The following is a 20162-nucleotide window of genomic DNA, read 5'->3' as shown; positions in this document are numbered from 1 at the left end:
TGGCTGGAGACTTGCAGAGCCCAGAGGAGAACAAGCTACCCCAGATTTAAATAATCACTGAGTAAAGGTGAAAGGAATCAAAGGAAAGAATTAGAAAGGAGACACATGTGAGGGAAGGAGTCAATGGAGATGGTATGAGAACAGGAAAGCACCAAAAAATAAAAGAAAAAATGGAAAACCTCTGTGAAAGACAAGGAACAGATGTCATGTGAAATAGAGTTTGAAAGGCTGAAAAGCATTCCCTGCTATGCTGCTCCTGCACCTGCCAGAGTGATGTAGCAGCACATGTTCAGGCACCTCCTGGACTGAGGAGTGTCAGTGAGGTCCAACTTCCCTCTGTTCCCCATACCAGGAGGTTTCAAGTGTTACTTTAAACTGTCCATTATTTGGAGAAGAGAAGCAGACACAGACCCCTGAGCACTAAGACCCTTGTTTGTGCCCACCCTGGCCACAGAGCCAGAAACAGCTCTGCTTTCTCCCTGGCCTGGGCATGGGGTCTGCAGCCCTGGGAGTGGGGAGGGGGATTTCCTAGGATGGGAACAAGCAGAGCTATCACAGATGAGTGATTTGCAAAGCCAGGACTCATCCCACTACACTTCATCCACCTGCATTTTAAATGTCTAGTCCAGGGAAGTTGTCTGGGCTGCCTCCCAGATCAGTGGAGAGATCACTGCCTATGTAAGACTCTTCTCATCCTTTGACAGGCACTTCTCTATAAAACTGGGGAAAAATTAAATTGAAAATTCCAGAACTTCAAAAGGTAATCAGTCCCACTTTCAGGATCCAATTGCGAGGGATTAGTCTGATATTACTGAAGTCTTTGTATCAAACATCTCAAAATGCTATCAATCTGGGCTGGAATCAGAAGCCTAAGAACTCATCAACTCAGCAGCCTCTTACCACTCTCTCTGAATTGTTCCTCATAAAAAAATCCAAAAAGTGCCATAATGAATTATGTTGAAATAGCCACCAGATTATCATGTGCTAGTATGTTAACTTTCCTAACTGAATCTGCCATTAATAGGATTAAATGTGCATATTTTCCATGTTTATCTCTATATTTCCATATGTTCTTTCTCTTCCTTCTTTTTCTTATTTACATTTTTCTTCAACTACCAGATTTTCTAGGCTTGTGAAATAATCACAGAAGTGAGGAACAGTCTGATGTTACTTGCTGTAATTAAGCAAGATATTAAAGGTTTTTAAATAACAGGCCCTTAAAAAAAGAAAAAAAAAAAAAAACAACAACAACAAAAAACAGACTGTAACTTCTTGTCTTAGTCTGAATTAAATCAAGGAAAGGCCAGACAGGGGAAGACAAGAACAGAATAGAGGAACCTCCAGAAAAATAGTGACTCTTCCATGATATCAAGCACTTTTGGGGAAAGCAAAAGCTTGTTAAATTTTACCAATTAATCTGTAAATGAAAGGTTGAAGGAGATTATAATCTCAGTTGCTTTTAAAGGAAATCAACTTCTAGCCCGGAAAAGATGCTATCAGCTGTATATTTCTCTGCTGTACACTATTTTTCATGTTCTGAAAATTTCTGAGGATAACCTACACTGTAGATGCATTTATATTTTGCTGGATGGTCAGAGGTGCCCTAAATCTCATTGTATATGAACTAAAAGGAGTGAAATTTAAAAGTTCTAATCTTTGCCACAAAGAAGTAGCACTAAGTGTTATTAATGAAATGCTGATAATAGTAGATAGGAAATGCAAAGTTTGGCATGTGTCAAGCATGGCTCTTTGCTGTAATGCAACCTCAGATAATAATGTCAGAAACTGTTGTTGAAATAGTGGATCAGTAACACGTATGCAGTGAAGCCTCATTCCCTGCTAAGATTTCATGTTTTCTTACCTGGTCTCTTCTGTAGCTATAAAGAAACCATCATCTGAAGCATCAAGCCAATTTTGCCTCTGTCTCTTGATCACTGGAATGGTGCTGGTCTTAATGGCACTTGCACTGGCTTGCAAGGCCTTCCCATTAGTCATGTGGATGTGGGGAGCAGCATGCTGAAATCACAATGAAAGGGAAAGGTGTTCGTCTGAGAATAAGCATAATTCCATTAACGAATTCTGCTGCAAAGGGCAGCCTACACACCTCTCAAAACCCAGCTCATCTGCCTCAATCACTACCTGGGGGCAAGATAACAACTTACCTGTGCCCATTGACATGTTGTATGCATAGGTTTTAAAGCTGTTTAAAAACTGAATTAACTATTGCTAATGCCATTTATACAAAAAGATATTGAGGCATGAGTCGATGCTATGAACCAAGCAACTCAGAAACAGAAACCCATTGATTTTAGGAGAGAATTAACCTTTTATGAGCAAAAAAACGAACCTGCCAAGCAATGAGACATAAGACCTATTTTTTCATCCAACTATGGCACTAAACTAATTTCAAAAAAATGCATACTTCTCACTTTGCAGGTCCTTACTCTGCCTGTTTTTGTTTTTAAGTAGAAGTCGCTGAATAAGATAAGTGGTTTGGTCCTGCTGTTCACCTGAATGGAAGCAGGAAAACAAAGTTTTATATCACCATGTTGATGCCATGGTTCTTAGGTTTACTCACTGGTCTTTATCTGGTTAGAGCTACCTGCAATACATCTGCATTCATTTCACAGCTGATAACATCAAACTGAAAATGATGCATTGATTTTCCTCTCAACCTTTCCCCAGAGTAATTGTGCAATGAGTGCAAGTACTCAGATCTAACAAGAGAAGCTGCCTTCTTACACATGAGAGAGTGGAAATGTTTTCTGTATCATCTGTAGCTAATGTTTTGGAAGAATACACCATGACAAAAACGTGAATCTTGGAAATCTTAATCTTGTTTCCCACATAATCGATTAGCAGCAGGACTAACAACAATTGGACGGAACCAGTTATGATAGAAGACATTACACAAAGATGAAAATTTGCTTACTTTAACTCACATGGATTCAACATCATGTTTTCTTAGGAAGAAGTACTATTTTCTTGGTGAAATAACACCAGTATTCCACATTACTAATAGCATTTTGTAACATTCCTCAAGTGCACCCAGTGCTGCACATTCGTGGGAGTAGCCCCTAATTAGGGGACCAACATCACAGTCATGAGTAAGGAAGGGACTTGTAGCACCCACAAAACCAGCAGAACAGAGCACAGAACTGATCTCTTAAATCATGTCATAAAAACATAAAATCCAGAAAATATAAACAAGAGCATAATTTTTTCTGAACAATTCTTACACCCACATTCAAAGCATTATATTCACATAATGACAAAACCCTGATCCACACCATTTGCTCTCTCCAGTAGGACAAATTTTATGCATCGGACAGAAAATTTCCATCTATCCATTATGTTATTCTGAGTAACTGAGCCATCTCGGTGATTCCTTAGATCTCATGTAACAAAACTAAACAAGAAGAGCAGAAACAAGACATCATATTTGAGTGAGTCACATATAAATCTTTCTTAGACCTAAACTATTTTCCTTTGTCTTAAAAACAAAGAAGATTTAGGGTGAATTTAATTGTTGCACATAGGATCATTAATCTATCTTTGTAGCCCTTTAAAAATATTTACTTTTTTCCATTTTTTCAATCAGTGTCTAGACTGCAGTTTAGCTTTCACATATTTTTTCATATTGGCTCTGATGGGGAAAAATACCTAAAAGACATGCTACAAGAAGTAATTCAGCTGTTATTTAGAATAAATTCAGGATAAAGTACATAGCTGCTATGAAATTAGAAATTCATGAAAGTTTTTGACTGCTGATCTCTTCTTGTACACAGTGGGTGGTGCTCAAAAAGAGAGTAAGGAGTCATGCATGGAAAACATTGCCACACATCAGATTTCCCATTCAGTATTTGTATCTGGCAATTTCCTGTGCCACACACTACAGAGGAGCATTCAAGGGCTCCAATGGTATATTTTTGTTGTGCTTCCCTACTCAATAATGGGTTTAAGGTATCTCCTGTAAAGATTCAGATCTTTTCCCAGGCTCCTCTCTAGTACACCATTGAATGTTTCCTTTAGTCAAGATAAGAAATGCAGGCAAAAAAACGTTCAGAAAATATACAAGGTACAAAAAGTGTCTTTCCTGCGGCATAAACTCTGAAGAACAGTAAAGCCTGATGGAAAAAGTATTTGTCTTTTCACAACACTTTTTCCCCTAGCAGAGCCAGATACTGCAACTAATTCTGAACTTCTGTTTCCTTCTACTTTTATTAGCCCCCAACCCTCATTCTGGGTAAGAGATAACATTATAGAAAACGTCACAAGGCTTACAATATCATCTCATTTCTGTTGCACCAAATTGGTTAGAATTTTCTCTTTTATTTCCTTTCTACCCCAGCCCTTCCAAGCTATTTGAAGAAATTAATTACATTTCACAGAAGGACAAGAGAAAATAAGACCATTGTTCTCCAGTCTGTGCTAGGGACCACATTAATTTCAAGTTAATAAAAACAATTGAAGCTCTTGACCAGGAAATCAGTTCACTAGTTCCTCTCAAAAAATATATTCACCAACGCATATGAAAATGAGCATTCAATGGCTTCAATGTCACACTAATATCAACACCAAGAGCAAAATGAACTTTCATACAAAGTACTCATTAAATGCTTTTCTTCTATGATGATGATGAACTCAAATTTTCCCTCCTAGAACACAGTTATGCCAGAAAGGTTATGAAAGCCTCAAGAATACTCCCTGTGCTACCACAGAAGTCCTTCTTATTTAAAACTGCTTGCAAAAAGCTTCAGTAATTTCCTCAGAACACCACCGTGTGCAATCAGCTGCTCTGCTTTGATTCTGACTCTGTACATCACTAATGAGCTGCCCTCTGAGTTTGCAACACAGCCCCTGGTGTTCAGGGTCTGCATGCCAGGGCCACATCAGAGCAGCACCTGAGCATCAGGAGTTTGCAGTGTGGACAAATATTCCTCTGGGATGAGTGACTCCTTTCTCCCAAGTTCTTCACCTCAGTCTGAGCACATTCACTGGGATCTCTTGTTCCTCTGGGACAAAACTGTTCCACACTCAAAAGACAGCAGGAGAAAAAACTTTGAGAGCATTCAGAAGAAAAACTTCTCAAGACAAAGGGAGTTCTGATTCAGGCAAACTTCCATCCCTTAAAGAACACAAATATTTCAGTGATCAGGGGGTTATCTCTGGGAAGAGTCTCACCTGTCAAACAGGTGGTGTCCAAGCTGCACAGTGAATGCACCCTCACAGACCAAAGGCAATCCTTCCAAGGTCTTCAACAAGGAGGACTTTACATAAAGGCTGGTTGTTGTGCAGCTCCACCTGCCCCTTGATGATCCATTTCTCTGCTGCTTGCAAGTGCTGCTCATCAGAACTCACCTGGCAAGGGCATGAATTTCCCATCTGCACACAGTGGACAACTGAGACACCTCCAACTTCCAAGAAACACAGGTGATCCCTTCACAAAGAAGCTACATGTCTTTGTCCCTGTCAAATCTTCTGGGAGCAGCAGTGCTGAGTTACAACTGCAAATCAGGTCTTTCAACACAAGCTACACCTGGCATAAGGCTTTGCTGTGGCAGGGAAACCAAGGAAATGACTGCATAGGATTACTGTACCCATGATATCTGCTCTAGTGGCAGCTGTGAGTCCAATGAAGTCTGGATACTATCCCAAAAACACCTTAAATTAAAGTGGCAACTCAATATAGCATTTTTATTATCAAGAGTACATCTCCTGTCCTCACTGGCTCCCAGAGAAGTACAAGGACACTGAGATGCATAATGCTAAGACAAGAGACAAATCCTCTACAAATTCAGAAATGGGCCCCAGATCCTAAATTCTAGCCAAGGTTCCCGCCTATAAGTTGCCCAGGTTTTTATATTGCTATATGGGTGGTCAAACATTTATTCATTGAGAGCCACTAAAAATTCTGAAAAGACACTCAGGTCTGAAAAGGCATTCAGCTTTGAAATAAATACGTAACATGCAGTAATTCAAAGAGTAAAAATTAACAGTGAACCTTTGTACTATGGCTGAAGGAATGTTTAACTAGACTACCATAAATTCCTAAGCGGATTTCTATTTATGATTTCTTATTTTTTCCCCCATTGTTTCTAAAAGGAAAACATTCCCTTTGCCTTAAATTAACATTTTTAGGGTATTTTTTGTTGTATCTTTAAACAAAACAAAACAAAAAAATCAATTGAAAGCAAGTAGAGCAAAAGATGCTCTCTACAAGGAGAAAGAAATCACTAGAATAAATCAGCTATGCTCAGATGACTGGCAATAACCCATATTAATTGGTTCCATATATTTTGCATTGACCTAATTATACAATACATCATTTAAAACAAGTTTAGAATTACCTTAAGTTTAATCAGGTATTGATTCTCTTTTGCCACACCTGAGGTATTCCTATTTCCAAAGGGATTAGCATTATACCTTGAATAAGCATCAAGGATTGGAGCTGGTTTACTTATTCATAGAAGTGAGAGATGAATGCAAAAATTAATACCCAAAATCTCCACACAGCAAGAAGTTGCAAATGTTGATAATAGTATGCAGGCACACAACCACTTTGGGTATAGAATTTCATTAAAAAACCCAAGGGCTATTAAAAATGAAAGATGTTCAAACAACAGATCATATACAAGAAAACAAGCAAGTACTCAACACAAGTTGGAACCTCTGGATTTGCTGCCAAACCTGTCACAAACACCTACAATAGTTGTAATGCTGAAAATTTTGTGTTTTATGTGAAAATGCTGAAAATGTAATACTGCAATCACTTTTCTGTGCAAGGGAAACAAGTCCACCACAAAACCCCGCAAGAAACAACCCTCCTAAAAGATGACAGCTGACTTGCCAAAGCTTCTGGGCCAAAGTACTGCAATGTTTATAGTCCCTGTTTGTCATATATGGCACACAAAACCTATATAACCTCTGAATACATCATGTCATAGAAGGTATAATTTTGAAGTAAACAGTTATTTATGGAAATCAGTAAATTAGTAATGAAAGATTAAGCTAGGCAACTATGCACAGAATAAAAGGAAATTTATTTTATAGTTAAAAGAGAGCATGCTCTCCCTCTCCCCTTATCACACAAATGCTTAAAATATTTTCTGGGTTTTTATTTTTATGAACAAGTATCTGAAAGAAAAAACAGGCAACTATCATTGTATTTAAATACAGAAGAAAAATTCTTGTAATGTCCTCAGAAAAACTGGACTTTGTTTTTTTAGCAGAGCACACTCTATACCTTGCTGGCTATGACTTCAGCAATAATCTGAATCTTCAAGGAACAAGATCAGATTTAATGCCTTACATTATTTCAACACCTATAAATGCAACTTTAAAGAAGTGCAAAAACTTCACCTTGGTAAGACAAAAGTTCTTTTACATCAAAGCAGCCAAGGCAGTAACACAAATTTGCTGTGGTACCTCTCACATTCTCATGACTACAGGTCATGCTTTAACTTTTTATATTACAATATAACTGTAATCAGTCAGAAAGAGAGGACTTCAGAGTAAGTATTTGTTACAGTAGCATTTTGCATTGGCTCTCAGCAGCACTGCTTTACTACATCTCTATCAGATGTATCATCTCATACTGTCTCTAATGCACGGAATACCATATTTCCTGGTTTTCCTGCCAGTTTCTATTTACTCACTGGGGAGTAAGAAATTTTCTTTTACATATTCAGTTATGCTTTAGATGCAGAGTAGAGCAGACATTGCTGTAACAATTTCTCACTAAGAAGAATACTTACCTTTATTTCTACCTTAATTTATTTAAGTGCAATGAACAATTACTGCACACTGACTGCAGAATATTCACTTGGGGTCTGAGCCATCTGAGCTGTCAGCAGAGAGGTCTCAAGAGGTTTAAAACACAGGAACCTCAAGAACTCATGTTATTTAAAAACCTTTTCCTTCTCTCTTTAAAAGTTAAGACATGTTTTGGTGTGAGAGAAAAAATATATAGGAAAACTCCTCATTCTTTTGGCTCAGATTTTAGAACTGTTCTGATATATTAATAGAAAAGAGAGACTGAGTATCTCCAGAGTACAATTAATAGGACAAAAAAGAGTAAAGGTAAAGCAGAGTCAAGGGTTCACCAGCTTCAACACAATTGTCCTGTTCTTTTTCCCAAACCAATGCAGTATGGAAAAACATTGAAAAGTTTTTCAATCCCTTCCAAAATTTTATAGCAGACAAATACACTTGAATAACTAAATATCTTCTTTTGAAATGGGTGTACTTAAAACAAATTCATGACCAAGAAGGATTACATCACATCCAGTAGGAAACAGAAACATCACTTTTCCAGACATCTCTACTGTTTTGAAATCTGTTGTGCTCTTTAATCCTTACCTATTTATAATTCATTTGCACTGGATTATTAATGTCCATTGATGACAAAGGCAATGAACTATATTAACCCTTTATCCCCTGCAGAATGAAGAAATCCATGGGGGAATTTACCTGTCCCATAAATGCCATACATAAAGAAGATATAAACTTGAAGGGACACCCTAAAAACTGTAGGAATGGAAATAAACAAGCTCATGTCATGATTTGCTGAGCCTTATTCTAAAATTTCAACACTCCTCTCAAAAACTGATATTTTTCAAAAGCAGAAAGCCCTCTCCTCAAACACCCACAGGAAAGGCATCAATCATAAGAGATTGAGAAAAGTTTTCTCTATGAGAATTGCTGTTCAGCCCTTACCTAACTTTATTATGAGTTTGAAAAATAAAGAGATCAACATTTCTCACTCTATAAAAATGCAAGATAGTTAGTAAGTGCGTGACATTTTTTTACATAAAGCTTTCTAATCTCATTTTTGAAGGTGTATCTATCCTCTTAAACATTTCCCATTTCTGGAAACCAAATTATCAAACTCAAGGAGAAGTTAGAAACCGGCCTCTAAGGAATGTTATGCAAAAAATTACTCAACTATTGTTATATTTAAATGTGCTCTGCCCCATGTGATATAGATACAATGCAAGAAATTTTATTGACATTAATTTGACATAATCAAAAATCACTTAAACATAGAACATAGAATTGTAGTTGAATTTTTCAGCTATTCAAACTGACAGCACTGTTACCTCTTAAGCTCTTTAATCTCTGATTTTTTCCCCAAGATTTCTCATGAAATAAATACACTCATTTTATGTCTACAATGATATTGGAATTAAAAAAAAAATAAAAAAAAAACCCAATGGCTTAGGATACTACTATATCTACTTCATTTTAAAGGAAAAAATCATAGCCACAGGCAGATCAATACCTATAATTCCCTCTATACTTACCATGATTGTTCTTGTTGTATGGCTGGATGATTCTGGAAAATAAAAGAACCACAGCACATTAGAATGTTTTCTTTATGCACAAAAGCCCTATGTTCTGATGCTCACCCTGAAGGCTAAGATGCTACTGCTCAGCTACAACAATGAACACATCAAAAATGCAGAGACTGGAAAGATTTCTCATGAAATGAGCATGAGACTCATCATTGGTCCTGAATATATATGGCATGCTATAATATGCTGTTAACTGCACTCGTTCTCTCTGCTTAATTATCCTCTTCTGCAAGAAAATATAAAAATGGAACTAATTCATAATTCATGTTTGAAGAAGTGAGGTTTTTTTTCATTTTGCTTTCAACATATGGCATCATGAAGGGGTTAGCTCTGCAGACAAAAATACAGATAGTGTCAACATAATTCCATTACTGTTCCCATTAGAAAAAAAGTTTTTATAAAACTAGGCAACCCTTTTTCTGAGAATTTTGAGGTGGATGCTCAGTTTGAAACTGACAAAGCTTTTTGAGAAATGCAACATGCACAAAATTTAATGATTGTCTCCCATATGATAAATCAGGAGTCAATCAACTGAGCTCATGGTTATATTTATACAAATTGCAGAGCAATTACTACTAGGCCAATAATTAACATGGATTTCACCTTGCTGTTTAACTCAGATTACTTTTGATTTTTACTTTCCCTAAGAACATAAATCACATTCTCTTTGGCTTAAAATGTTACAGTTCACATATTAGAGATCTTGTTCTTTTTCAAAGCAGTGCAACTTCAGTAACAAAACATAAACAGTTAAAAAACCTGCAAGAAAACCCACTGCTGGTCTATAATATGAAAGATGATACTACCAGCAGTGTCACAGACTTGCTCAAAAATTTGGATAGGACACCTTGTTGGCTGTAGACAGTTCTTAAGGAAGGGACAATTATCAAAACCACATGTTTTTATAAAATGTACACAAGTCTGAATTAGTTGAATCAGCAGAGTCCCAGTTCTGCAAGCAAGATAAATTCTAAATAATTACTTTTTTTTAATTCTTGTCGTGGTTCCAAATTGCAACTTACAGGGTTTCTGACTAGTATCACTTACACAAAGAATTCTTGAGATATTTTATTATTGTTTAAAATTGTATTAAAGAGATTAAAAGGACATGAGAACAGCTGCATATCTCTCTCTCAAAAATAAAAAAAGTAATTACACCCTTAAAGTGGCATTTCCCTTTCATTTTGAGGAGTCACCTTAGTCTGAAGGTATAGTTCAATCACTGATAGAAAAAAGGTAAACCATTTTAAACATCTCAAACTATTTTTAAACTCCAACATTCAACAGAAATTCCAGTATATAATTTACATTTACATTTGTACAAGTCTTCATCCTTAGTCAGTTTTAAATAAGAAATATTTATATCACTAAGGTCACATTGACAGTACTGTAATGTGAATACCTACTGAAAGCCAGCAATATCTCAGTTGTGAGCTCCTCTACCAGCCCTCTTTCCCCCTCTTTTTTCATGCAAAAGTTATTACTTATAAATACACATTTAGGTCACTAGTCCTTGAGGCAATTTTTAAACTGGTAGTATAAGAACTAAATATTGTGATAATCTACTGCTTCCTGATACTTGAACATATTTGGCACTATTACAGAGTAAGAGAAGATCACAGTAGAGTGAAGAACTCTGTAATCTGTTAATTTTTTTTCTTCACAGTAATTTTTGTTATTAAAACTTTTTTTTTTTGGCATTGCAGTAAAATAACATTTCAGGACCTGAATATTCCTGGGAAAACACAGAGACTGCATTAATGGAATAATAAATAGCTGAGACAAAGATTCATTCAATTTATAAGTATAAATATCCAGAAAAACAAAACCCACCCAACCATCTTATCTCCAACATCCAACCACCTTATCTCCAAGAGCACAATATTTTCTGAAGAGTCCCGAACATAGGCAGAATTATCCACAAAGTTAAACACAAAGAATGGGGCTTCTTGTCTCTTGAAATGCAGAAGAGATGCATTACAAGTGCTTTCAGTCACTTCCAAAATGATCAAAGCCCACAAACAAAAAATCCACTTTTCTTATACAGAGATACTTGAAACCTTCCCTCTTACTCAGAGGTGCTGTGCTGTTGGCATAGCTCTATATGCCAAATCTATAAAAACTGTGCTTAGCCATGATTGTCCCAAAATACACAGACATGCTCTCACTCAGTTGTCTGCGAAACTGAGAAGATCTCCCTAAAATGAGCTGAGGAACAACTGAATTTTCCTGGAAATTGTTAAACAGTGTATTTCTGACAAGAACCTGACAGACGCCGTTAATGCAGTGCCAGCAGCTGTTAACTCCAGGATATTACCATATTGATAATCTAATAATAAAACCAAGCAAAGGAGTGAAAAAATATGTTATATTTGTAAATATCCCTGCTATATCATGCAATAGGCTCATTCTCTTTTTTTGCATGTATTTTCCTTGCTGTAGATACTGAAATATCATCTAAGTTGCCAAACAGCAGAGACTTGACTATATCCATAAATACAAAGGTAGGAAAAGAACTCTTTAATAAGCAGATAGAGTAAAAAGATTCTAGGATTAACAAAGACTACTAATTATAGTGCCATTGTTACAAAATTTAAACTCTTATATACTCTGATACACAAATATTCAGACTTTAGAACTGAGCAGACGCCAATTTCTTCCAGAAAATTATTACACCCTGACTTGGCAGGTTCTGAAAAACACTTAAGCATGGACACACCAGCCAATTTTGTGGAAAACTTTTAACTAAGGCAACTAAGGAAGAAAGTCCTTGCTTAAAAAGGCAGTCACACAGCATTAGAAACCTTTACATAGGTTCTGCACATTAATGCAAACTCCAGTGCAGCTCAAGGGGATCAGACATTATTTAAAAACCACAAAATTCTTGGTGTTGAACAGAACAGAAGGCAGAGCTTTGGATTTTCATTTTTATCTGCCAAGTTCTACAATGCTTTAGGGAATTGACATAATCTGGCTCGAATTTTAGTGAAACTGGCACCAGTGGACACTTGGTTTATGAGTGAGTTCTTACAGCAAGAACTGTGATCTGTACTTGCACCCCTTCGGTAGGAAGGGAATTCCAGGATGGAGACTGGTTCTCCCCTTAAGGGCAGTGAGTGCCAGGGAAGTGGATTGCTCATTTTGAGCAGAAGTGACCGGACATCACCACCACTAACGGGGGTTTGTAGTAATGTCACATGGGGGAGTTTCAGTAAATGCAGCTTCAGTGCTGATAAGATGTTTATAGGTTTATTAGTGTGGAAAAATTGATGCACCAACAACAGAAACTGCCTAAGATGCTCCTGTGGCCTTTCTACAACTATTTATTTGAACTCAAACGGATATGAGTTGGCTGTAGAAGACATTTCCTCACATTAGAATGTGCTTCACCAACCATATTGACCAATCAAATGTTTCTCCCTTTTTCCAGGCAGTAGGGCAACATAAAATTTCCCACTGTAAAACCATTTAAGGCTAAATCAGAAACAGTGCACTGCTTAGGGACGGTGTCAGCCACATAATTATTCCAAGTTTACATATTATTTCCCAGCGACATGCTATTTTTTATTACATATCAGAACCCTTTTCCAGCTTTCATGTGTTATTTGTATATGTGATATTCTTTATTTCTGCTGATAGAAAACAGAGTTTCCTGGTATTTATCTTTTTTATGCAACAGGATCACTGACAATACTAATGGGTGAAACATGTCTTACTTCTAAAACTTCCAGAATAAATATGCATCAAGATAATGTGATTTTGACAGGTGAAAAACAAAGGAAGACTGGCAACATCAGAACTCAATCCTAGCAACATCTCAGCATAAGACTTTAAAGGTTAATTTCACCTAGGATGGACCACTTTATGAAAAAATCTGAGAAAGGAAGACTACTTAATTATTTCTCCTTCATTTGGGTTACGAATGTTTTGAGTAACTAAACATAATATTTTTTTTCCTCCCAGTTTGCAGCAACTGAACAAGTTTAATAGAACATTTGACATTTTTAATTGAAAAATATTAGTAAAAATATATAAATATATATGTATTTCTGACAATAAGAATGATTTTTGAGGAAGACTTATTCTCTCAAGACAAAAATTTTAAACACTGGAGAAAGAATATACAGATGGAAAAAAAAAAACCAAAAACAGAAAACAAAAAAAAAAAAAAAAAAAAAACAAAAAAAAAACCAAAAAAACAAAAAAAAACAAAACCCAACCAAAAAAAAACCAAAAAAAAAAAAAAAACAAACCCCAACCAATCAAAAAACTCTACAAAAAACCACACCAAATATCACAGACCAGACACAGGATCTTTCCTGTTCCACTGCCTAAGCACTTTGTAAAGATGCCTTCCCTATTGCATTATGTACTAAAATTGTTGGGAACTATTGCTCTGCAATCACAGCTTACAAAAAATAATCAACCTACTTGCCAGTAATCATATACAGAAGCATTGTGAATATGAACTCCAGATCTTGAATCAGAACCCATAATTCAGGGGGTAATATGCTGCTAATCCTGTTATCAAACAAACAGGATTCTCTTTCTGCAACTGTAATTCTTTAAAATAATAGTAGGGGAAAGTAGTGATTCTAGGAGTTAAGCTCTGGCTATTTGCATTGTGGTTTAAATGTTAACTTAATTACAGTGTTGTTTCCTGTTTGAAGAGCTGATTCATTCTGCCAATTAGGAAATCCAATGTTACTGCAGCTTCATGTCTACACAATACCTGTATATTAAAACAAGAAACACTGACTCCACAGCAGAAATGGAGCATTTTACCATGAAGTGCCCTTCCCTCCACCTGGGATCCCACTTGCCTTGCTCTTTCTGATCCCTGCTGCCACCAGTGGCACCAGAAACACGTGTGCACTGGTGAGTTCAGGGATGCAACACCCCAATTTTTCATAAGCATTCATTTCCTTGGCACAACAAAAGCAAAGTGATCTATGGCACTCTCCAAGTAGTGCTTTAAAGCATGAATGTGACTCTAGATTTTTGCTTTTCTTGTGAATCAATTGTAGACAAAGAAGCCTTACAAAACCAAAGAGAGATTTTTGAAAGAAAGGAATAAGTGCCAAAGGAATCAATAATAGTGCTTTATTCAATTTCTAATGTACTTTCACCCTGGGAAATAATACACATTTCTCAAGACACAGTAAACCTGAGCATTTCAGTTGAATGGATATTGTATTTTGACTTTGGCATAACAAAAGTAATCGCTGTCTGTATTTTAAAAAATACACAACGTGCTTAGGAACAGTTCTTTCTCAGAGGAAATCCAAGGCAACCTGGGTTTGCAGAAATGCTTTTGCTCCTCCCAAGCACTCCTGTGGGCAAATTACACTGCTTACCTTTTCTCACTGAAAAATACCCTGCAGTTTAGGCAGTCATCAGACAGAGAAGGGAACACTGTCCTTTTATTTGTACTCAAAGGAGCTCAAATACTTGGAAGATAACTGTAATGTAAATTCAATGTACATGTGAGATAATGTACATTGTGAGACAAGAAATCATTTTCTCAATTTTAAGAAATTCTAGGGGGAAAAGGTATTTCTCTTCTATTTTTTCAGACAAAAATATTTTCCTCCTACTTGGTTATTGTTCATGTTAAGTCACAACATCACTTGCATCACTGGGTTTGGAGAAATGAAGACCGACAAGGGAAGTGGGGAATCATCAACTCACTGTTTTATAACACAGAAATTTAAATAGGGAAAAAAATTTACTTGATACTTGCAAATATGAGATGCAGAAGCTTAGTTCTACAAATGATTGACAATGTCAGCAGCAGCATCCTGGGGTAATTAAGGCCTGTGTCACTTTCCAGGCACATTATTTGGGCTCTGGAAGTTGTCAGTAGTTCATCATCTTCAGTATCATGATTTGTACCTCTGCAAAAACAAGTGAATTTACTAACCACAGAAATGTAAGCTTTAGAGCATTTTAGTTTCCTAATAAATATTTTAAATTATTGCTTCCAACTGCACAGTGAAAATAGAGAGAAATTGGCTACTCTTGTGCAAGTTGCAAAATTTTAATGTAAAAAGGTTGTTAGGTCAATCTCTTGAGGGTCAGAGATGGTTTTAATGACTCTGTATAGAAAAGCAGGACTAAGCTCTTAAGTATTTCCCATAATGATATAAGCATAAAAGCAATATATTTCAGGAAGTAACTAAAAGCCATAAGCACCTTTTCATATTCCTTTGCTTTCCTCAGTAAATGACAGTAACACAGCATCATTTTTCCTGAGAGATCTATTTTCCACGTTCACATTTCCATCAATACCAGTGCACACATTTGACTGAGAAATCTGCAGCTGAATATTTTAAAGCGTTTTCTGGCTATACCAAAGACTAAAGCTAGAACACGCATGAACTAAGCAAACTTCAGAGGGAAAACTGACTGTGGAGCAATATATAGCTTTTGTCTCTCACTTTTGGGAAGAGTGAATACACACAATCCAGCATTAATCATACCTTGTGCTTTAGGATGGAAGAAATGGCAAATTTTCACATAGCAGCTTGTTTGCCACAACTCATTTCTACTCTTTCAGTTGGAAATCACTGGTATGTTAAAGGAGGTTTATAACAATTTTGGTGGGTTTACAGTTTATTAATGTGTAAGAGAAAATTTATGGTTTTCTTTTTTAAAGTAAAAGAACACCAGATGTTTTTTGATATGCAATCCATGCTGCTCCTCTGCCACCATAGCAGAACATCTGTCTCTACCAAAACACAGTATTGTGCTAACAATCAGACATCTTTGAGAAAAAACAACTCACTCACTGCTGAAAAATTCCAACCTAAAGTGAAACCTCCTTCCCTTTAATGTACTTTCACATAATTTTATGTGCACTCAATTATAATGAACTTAATTATAATAATATTATAACTATTTTCTCTGCTTCAGATAAAATAATTATAACATTATTACAGAAAGAAAATATATTCAAGAAAACACATTCAAGAAAATTTGGGTCAGGGAAGGTTTTAGTCTCCCTGTATGTCTGTCAGGCTGCTGATGTCTTCATCTGTTTGTCATAAATTCCCCATGGAAAACTAGAAGTGAAATCTAAGGCTTTCTCCTTGCTCATCTCCTGAATAGCCAATAGTATCAGTCATAAGCATAGAGAGAAGGATTGACCAAAACAGTATCTAAGAGAGAAGGAACATCTTTTTGAGGTTTTTCTCCATTTGCCAATTTCTCATGTCACCTTCTCATCCTGCCAGGCCAGACACGTGTGGGTTCCTAGGAAAACAGACCCCAAAAATTGTTGCCTCATTCCTAGGTACTTCATATATCTGCTGTGCACTTCAGTATATTCCAGAACAGAAACTGGACTGTTGAAAGCATCCTCTTGAAGGCAGCAGGACATGTCAGACTGAAATACAGCACTAAAGGTATGGCAGGGAAGAAAGGAGGATCAGGGCTGTTAATTCAAGCCTCTTCAGCTATGAAAGGCTGGCTCTTTTTTTGTCCAAAATATGAAAATGGTATCAACAGGCACAGACAGATTTCTGTACCTCATCAGTGACGCTGATGCCTTGGACATCCTGTGGATATTCTGGTTCTCATGCATCTTTCCAAAGGTAAGGAAATGCATGCCAGATGACAGAAATTATTCTTGTGTAAAATACCTCTACCTGATGTTTCCAAATATTATAAGCAAAATTATCATTACTCACCCTGCCAAAACAATAGGCTGACGTAAAATTTGACTACTTGGATGCACTGTTCCTCACAGTTAAGCAGCTTGTGGGAGAAAGTAATTGCTTGGAATAATTTCAGATGCTGTAATTTAAAGATCAGATTCAAAATATCTAAAGCACTTTACAGTCACACCTAAATCTTCCCATCATCAACTCCAGTAACAAAATTGGATACATGTAACCTTCTGCAACATCGTGATTTTCTGAAGATGGAATTTTCCCACTTGAAAGAGGCTATCTTCATGGCAGAGAACCACTTAAATATCTTATGCTGACTTTAATTTCAGCAGCAATTGTAATGCTGCATCTCAGAGTAGTTAAAAGCTCCAGTATGTATATTACACAAAAGCTTCTCAAAGTACCGTGAGTTTTCCAGAGCAGCAAAATGCCAGTTCACTGGCACCTTTTATTACATCTCACGGAATGCAAGATTTGCTGTTGTTGGAAAATAAAATGAAAAACACTTTTCTAAGACCATCCAGCAAAACTCTTCCTCCCAATCAGGTACACAAAAACCTACAAGATCCTCTCTCTAGCTACAATACACAGTGCTTAAGCAAAGCAATTCCACTCACGTCCATGACTGACAATAACAAGATATCAGGGCACAACCTCCCCATTAAGAAAAGATAAATGAGGGAGCTCATTTATCAATTACACCAAAACCTTTCTGGAGGTGCATCCATGGAAAACTGAAAGGGAATGTTGTGCTGCATTAGCTAAAAGTAGAACTCAAGACAATGTAAGGCTTGTATAAGAAATGCTAAACATATTCTTGTTTATTATTCTTAAAAGCATTTAACTAAATATTAATGATGCTTCTCATAATCTTCCCCCACTTCCCCAAAGAGGCATAAAAATGTGCCATTTCCATAATGTACTGCTATATTCAAGGCAAATAATTATTAATTTGCTTAAAAAGAAATTCTGCCAAAAATAAGGCACTCATCTAGGCAGTAAGATTGACTTAAATCATGCTAATCTAAATATATATTTGCACAAGCCTAAGCAACATTTATTTGAATGCTGTGAAATACTGTACATCTTAAGTAAATATATTTATGTGGCTTTCTCAAAACAAATATCTAATACTGTTGGAGAAAAGGTAAACTTGAAAATGCAGACATTTACATGTAAATAATATTAAGATTATGAAAACAGCAAATGAGATTTAATATAAATTCCCCATGCTCCATTTTGTTTGCTCATTTCACCAAAGCATGCACTGAAAGGCAGAATCTGTCATCATCTCCCTATCAAGCCTTCTGGATACTGTTAATTGATACAACACAATCCAACCTGCAGCAATCAATACTATTTTGGAATCAAAAAAGCTTTTTACTGTATTTATAGTAACACAAAAACTCTGGAGGCTGGCAAAACCGTTCACTGCACAAATAGCACACCGTGGTCAGGGAAATTACAGAAACCACCACTTCCCAAGCTGATCTGGTATTGAAGAGAAGCTGGATAAAACACAAGCAAAAAGAAAAATATATTTTATATTTACTACTAACCTGGGGAGGAGGTAAAGGGTGAATACTGAAGGTAATCAGTTTTAAGTCAGAAGAAATGGAATCTATGCTGTTGAGTATCATTACTACTGGTTTGTTATTTTTTCATTGCATTTTATTTTCACAGCTCCACATTTTAATCAGAGAGAGGCAAGAATAATAACAAAAATATCCATTTTTTGTACTAAGATACTTTTTGCACTAAAAAAATACAGATTTGGCTTATTTAGGATATATGCTTTCCAGTATGTTGTTTTCACAGGAAACAGATAAGCAGAAATATTGTATTTCTGAGGTGCCCCATGACAGGAAGGAATTATGCATCTGACTCCATGTTCTTAGAAAGTTAATTATTTTAAGATACTGTATGATATTAAATACTATACTGAACTATACTAAAGAATAGAGAAAGAATACTTACAGAAGGCTAACAAGACAATAATGACTCTTTCTAGAGCCCCGAGACAGCTTGGCCCTGATTGGCCAATGAGTGAAAACACAGAATCACTCCAGAATCCAATGAAACAATCATCTGTGGGTAAACAACCTCCAAACACATTCCAAAGCATCAAAACACAGGAGAAGCAAATTAGATAATATTGTTTTGCTTTTTCTCTGAGGCTTCTCAGCTTCCCAGGGGCAAAATCCTGGGCAAAGGGATTTTTCCAGAAAATACCACACAGAAATATCTCCTAAAGCAGTGACTTGCAGTTCTCAATACTACTTTTTCAAATTAGATGTTATTTTGTGCAAATGGCTTTAACACAGTTGACTGTTTGATACACACTAACTGGTGTACCTAATAACTGGATTTACACACTCTTTACTTTGAGAACATCTATACTAAGTAGAAGAAAAATTTTACAGGTTTCCAAGCATGCCTCCTTACAGAGACATAAGGAGGGGTTAAATCATAATAATTACCTTGAACTTACTGCTACAGCCTTCTCTGCTGGAGAAATGTGCAAGTTGCAGCAAGATGGGGGTCAGTGTCTTCTCACAGATGAGAAGTGATAGGAGAAGAGGAAACAGCTTCAAGTGATGCCAGGGAAGGTTTAGGTTAGATATTGGGGAAAACTACTTCACTGAAAGCATTGTTGAGCAGTGGAACAGGCTGCCCAGGGAAGTGGTTCAGTCACCACCATCCCTGGAGGTATTGAACACTTGGGGCATGTTGGGTTTAGGGCTTAGCAGTGCTGAGTTGAGGGCTGGACTTCATCTATGAGGTCTTTTCCAACAGAAAGTATTCAATGATCATCTTTATATCCAAGGGAAGCTCATCACTCAGAGCTCTCATGGAGAGCCCAGTCTAAGGGCCAGCATCGGTGGAGGGGGAGGTCTTTGTTCACATTCTTATGCAGCAACCACTAAACCATCCATGCAGAACTCAGTGAAAAGCCAGCATTTATGGCTCTGCCTACCAATGCAGATATCATATTTTCTTCCAGCTGCAATATTTTCTCCCGTGGTGTCACCTTGGTCCCCCGAAGAGCCTGTGTTGCCATGAATGTTGTTTGTCTGTGGTGTAATAGCTGCATGCTGAGCAGAAGAGCAAGCAGTCCTCTCTTTTGTGTATT

The 20162-nt window shown here is 36.6% G+C and overlaps 1 protein-coding gene across 5 annotated transcripts in view; it reads right to left on the bottom strand.

Moving 5' to 3' along the window:
• Nucleotides 1-20162, bottom strand: part of MTA3 (metastasis associated 1 family member 3) — a 137329-nt gene that overhangs the window by 19590 nt on the left and 97577 nt on the right. For all 5 annotated transcript variants that reach the window (XR_009418072.1, XM_059468480.1, XM_059468479.1 and 2 more), the window contains exons 17-18: nucleotides 9306-9337; nucleotides 1862-2016 (exon numbers count right to left, since the gene is read on the bottom strand). Coding sequence is in view for 4 of the 5 variants with exons in the window: in XM_059468480.1 (XP_059324463.1) it covers nucleotides 1862-2016; nucleotides 9306-9337 (187 nt within the window). In the remaining variant the exon portion in view is untranslated. The remainder of the gene's footprint in view (nucleotides 1-1861; nucleotides 2017-9305; nucleotides 9338-20162) is intronic.

This window comes from Ammospiza nelsoni, chromosome 3, assembly GCF_027579445.1.
Source record: "Ammospiza nelsoni isolate bAmmNel1 chromosome 3, bAmmNel1.pri, whole genome shotgun sequence".
NCBI lineage: Eukaryota > Metazoa > Chordata > Aves > Passeriformes > Passerellidae > Ammospiza > Ammospiza nelsoni.
This window is presented reverse-complemented; position numbering and strand designations above follow the sequence as displayed.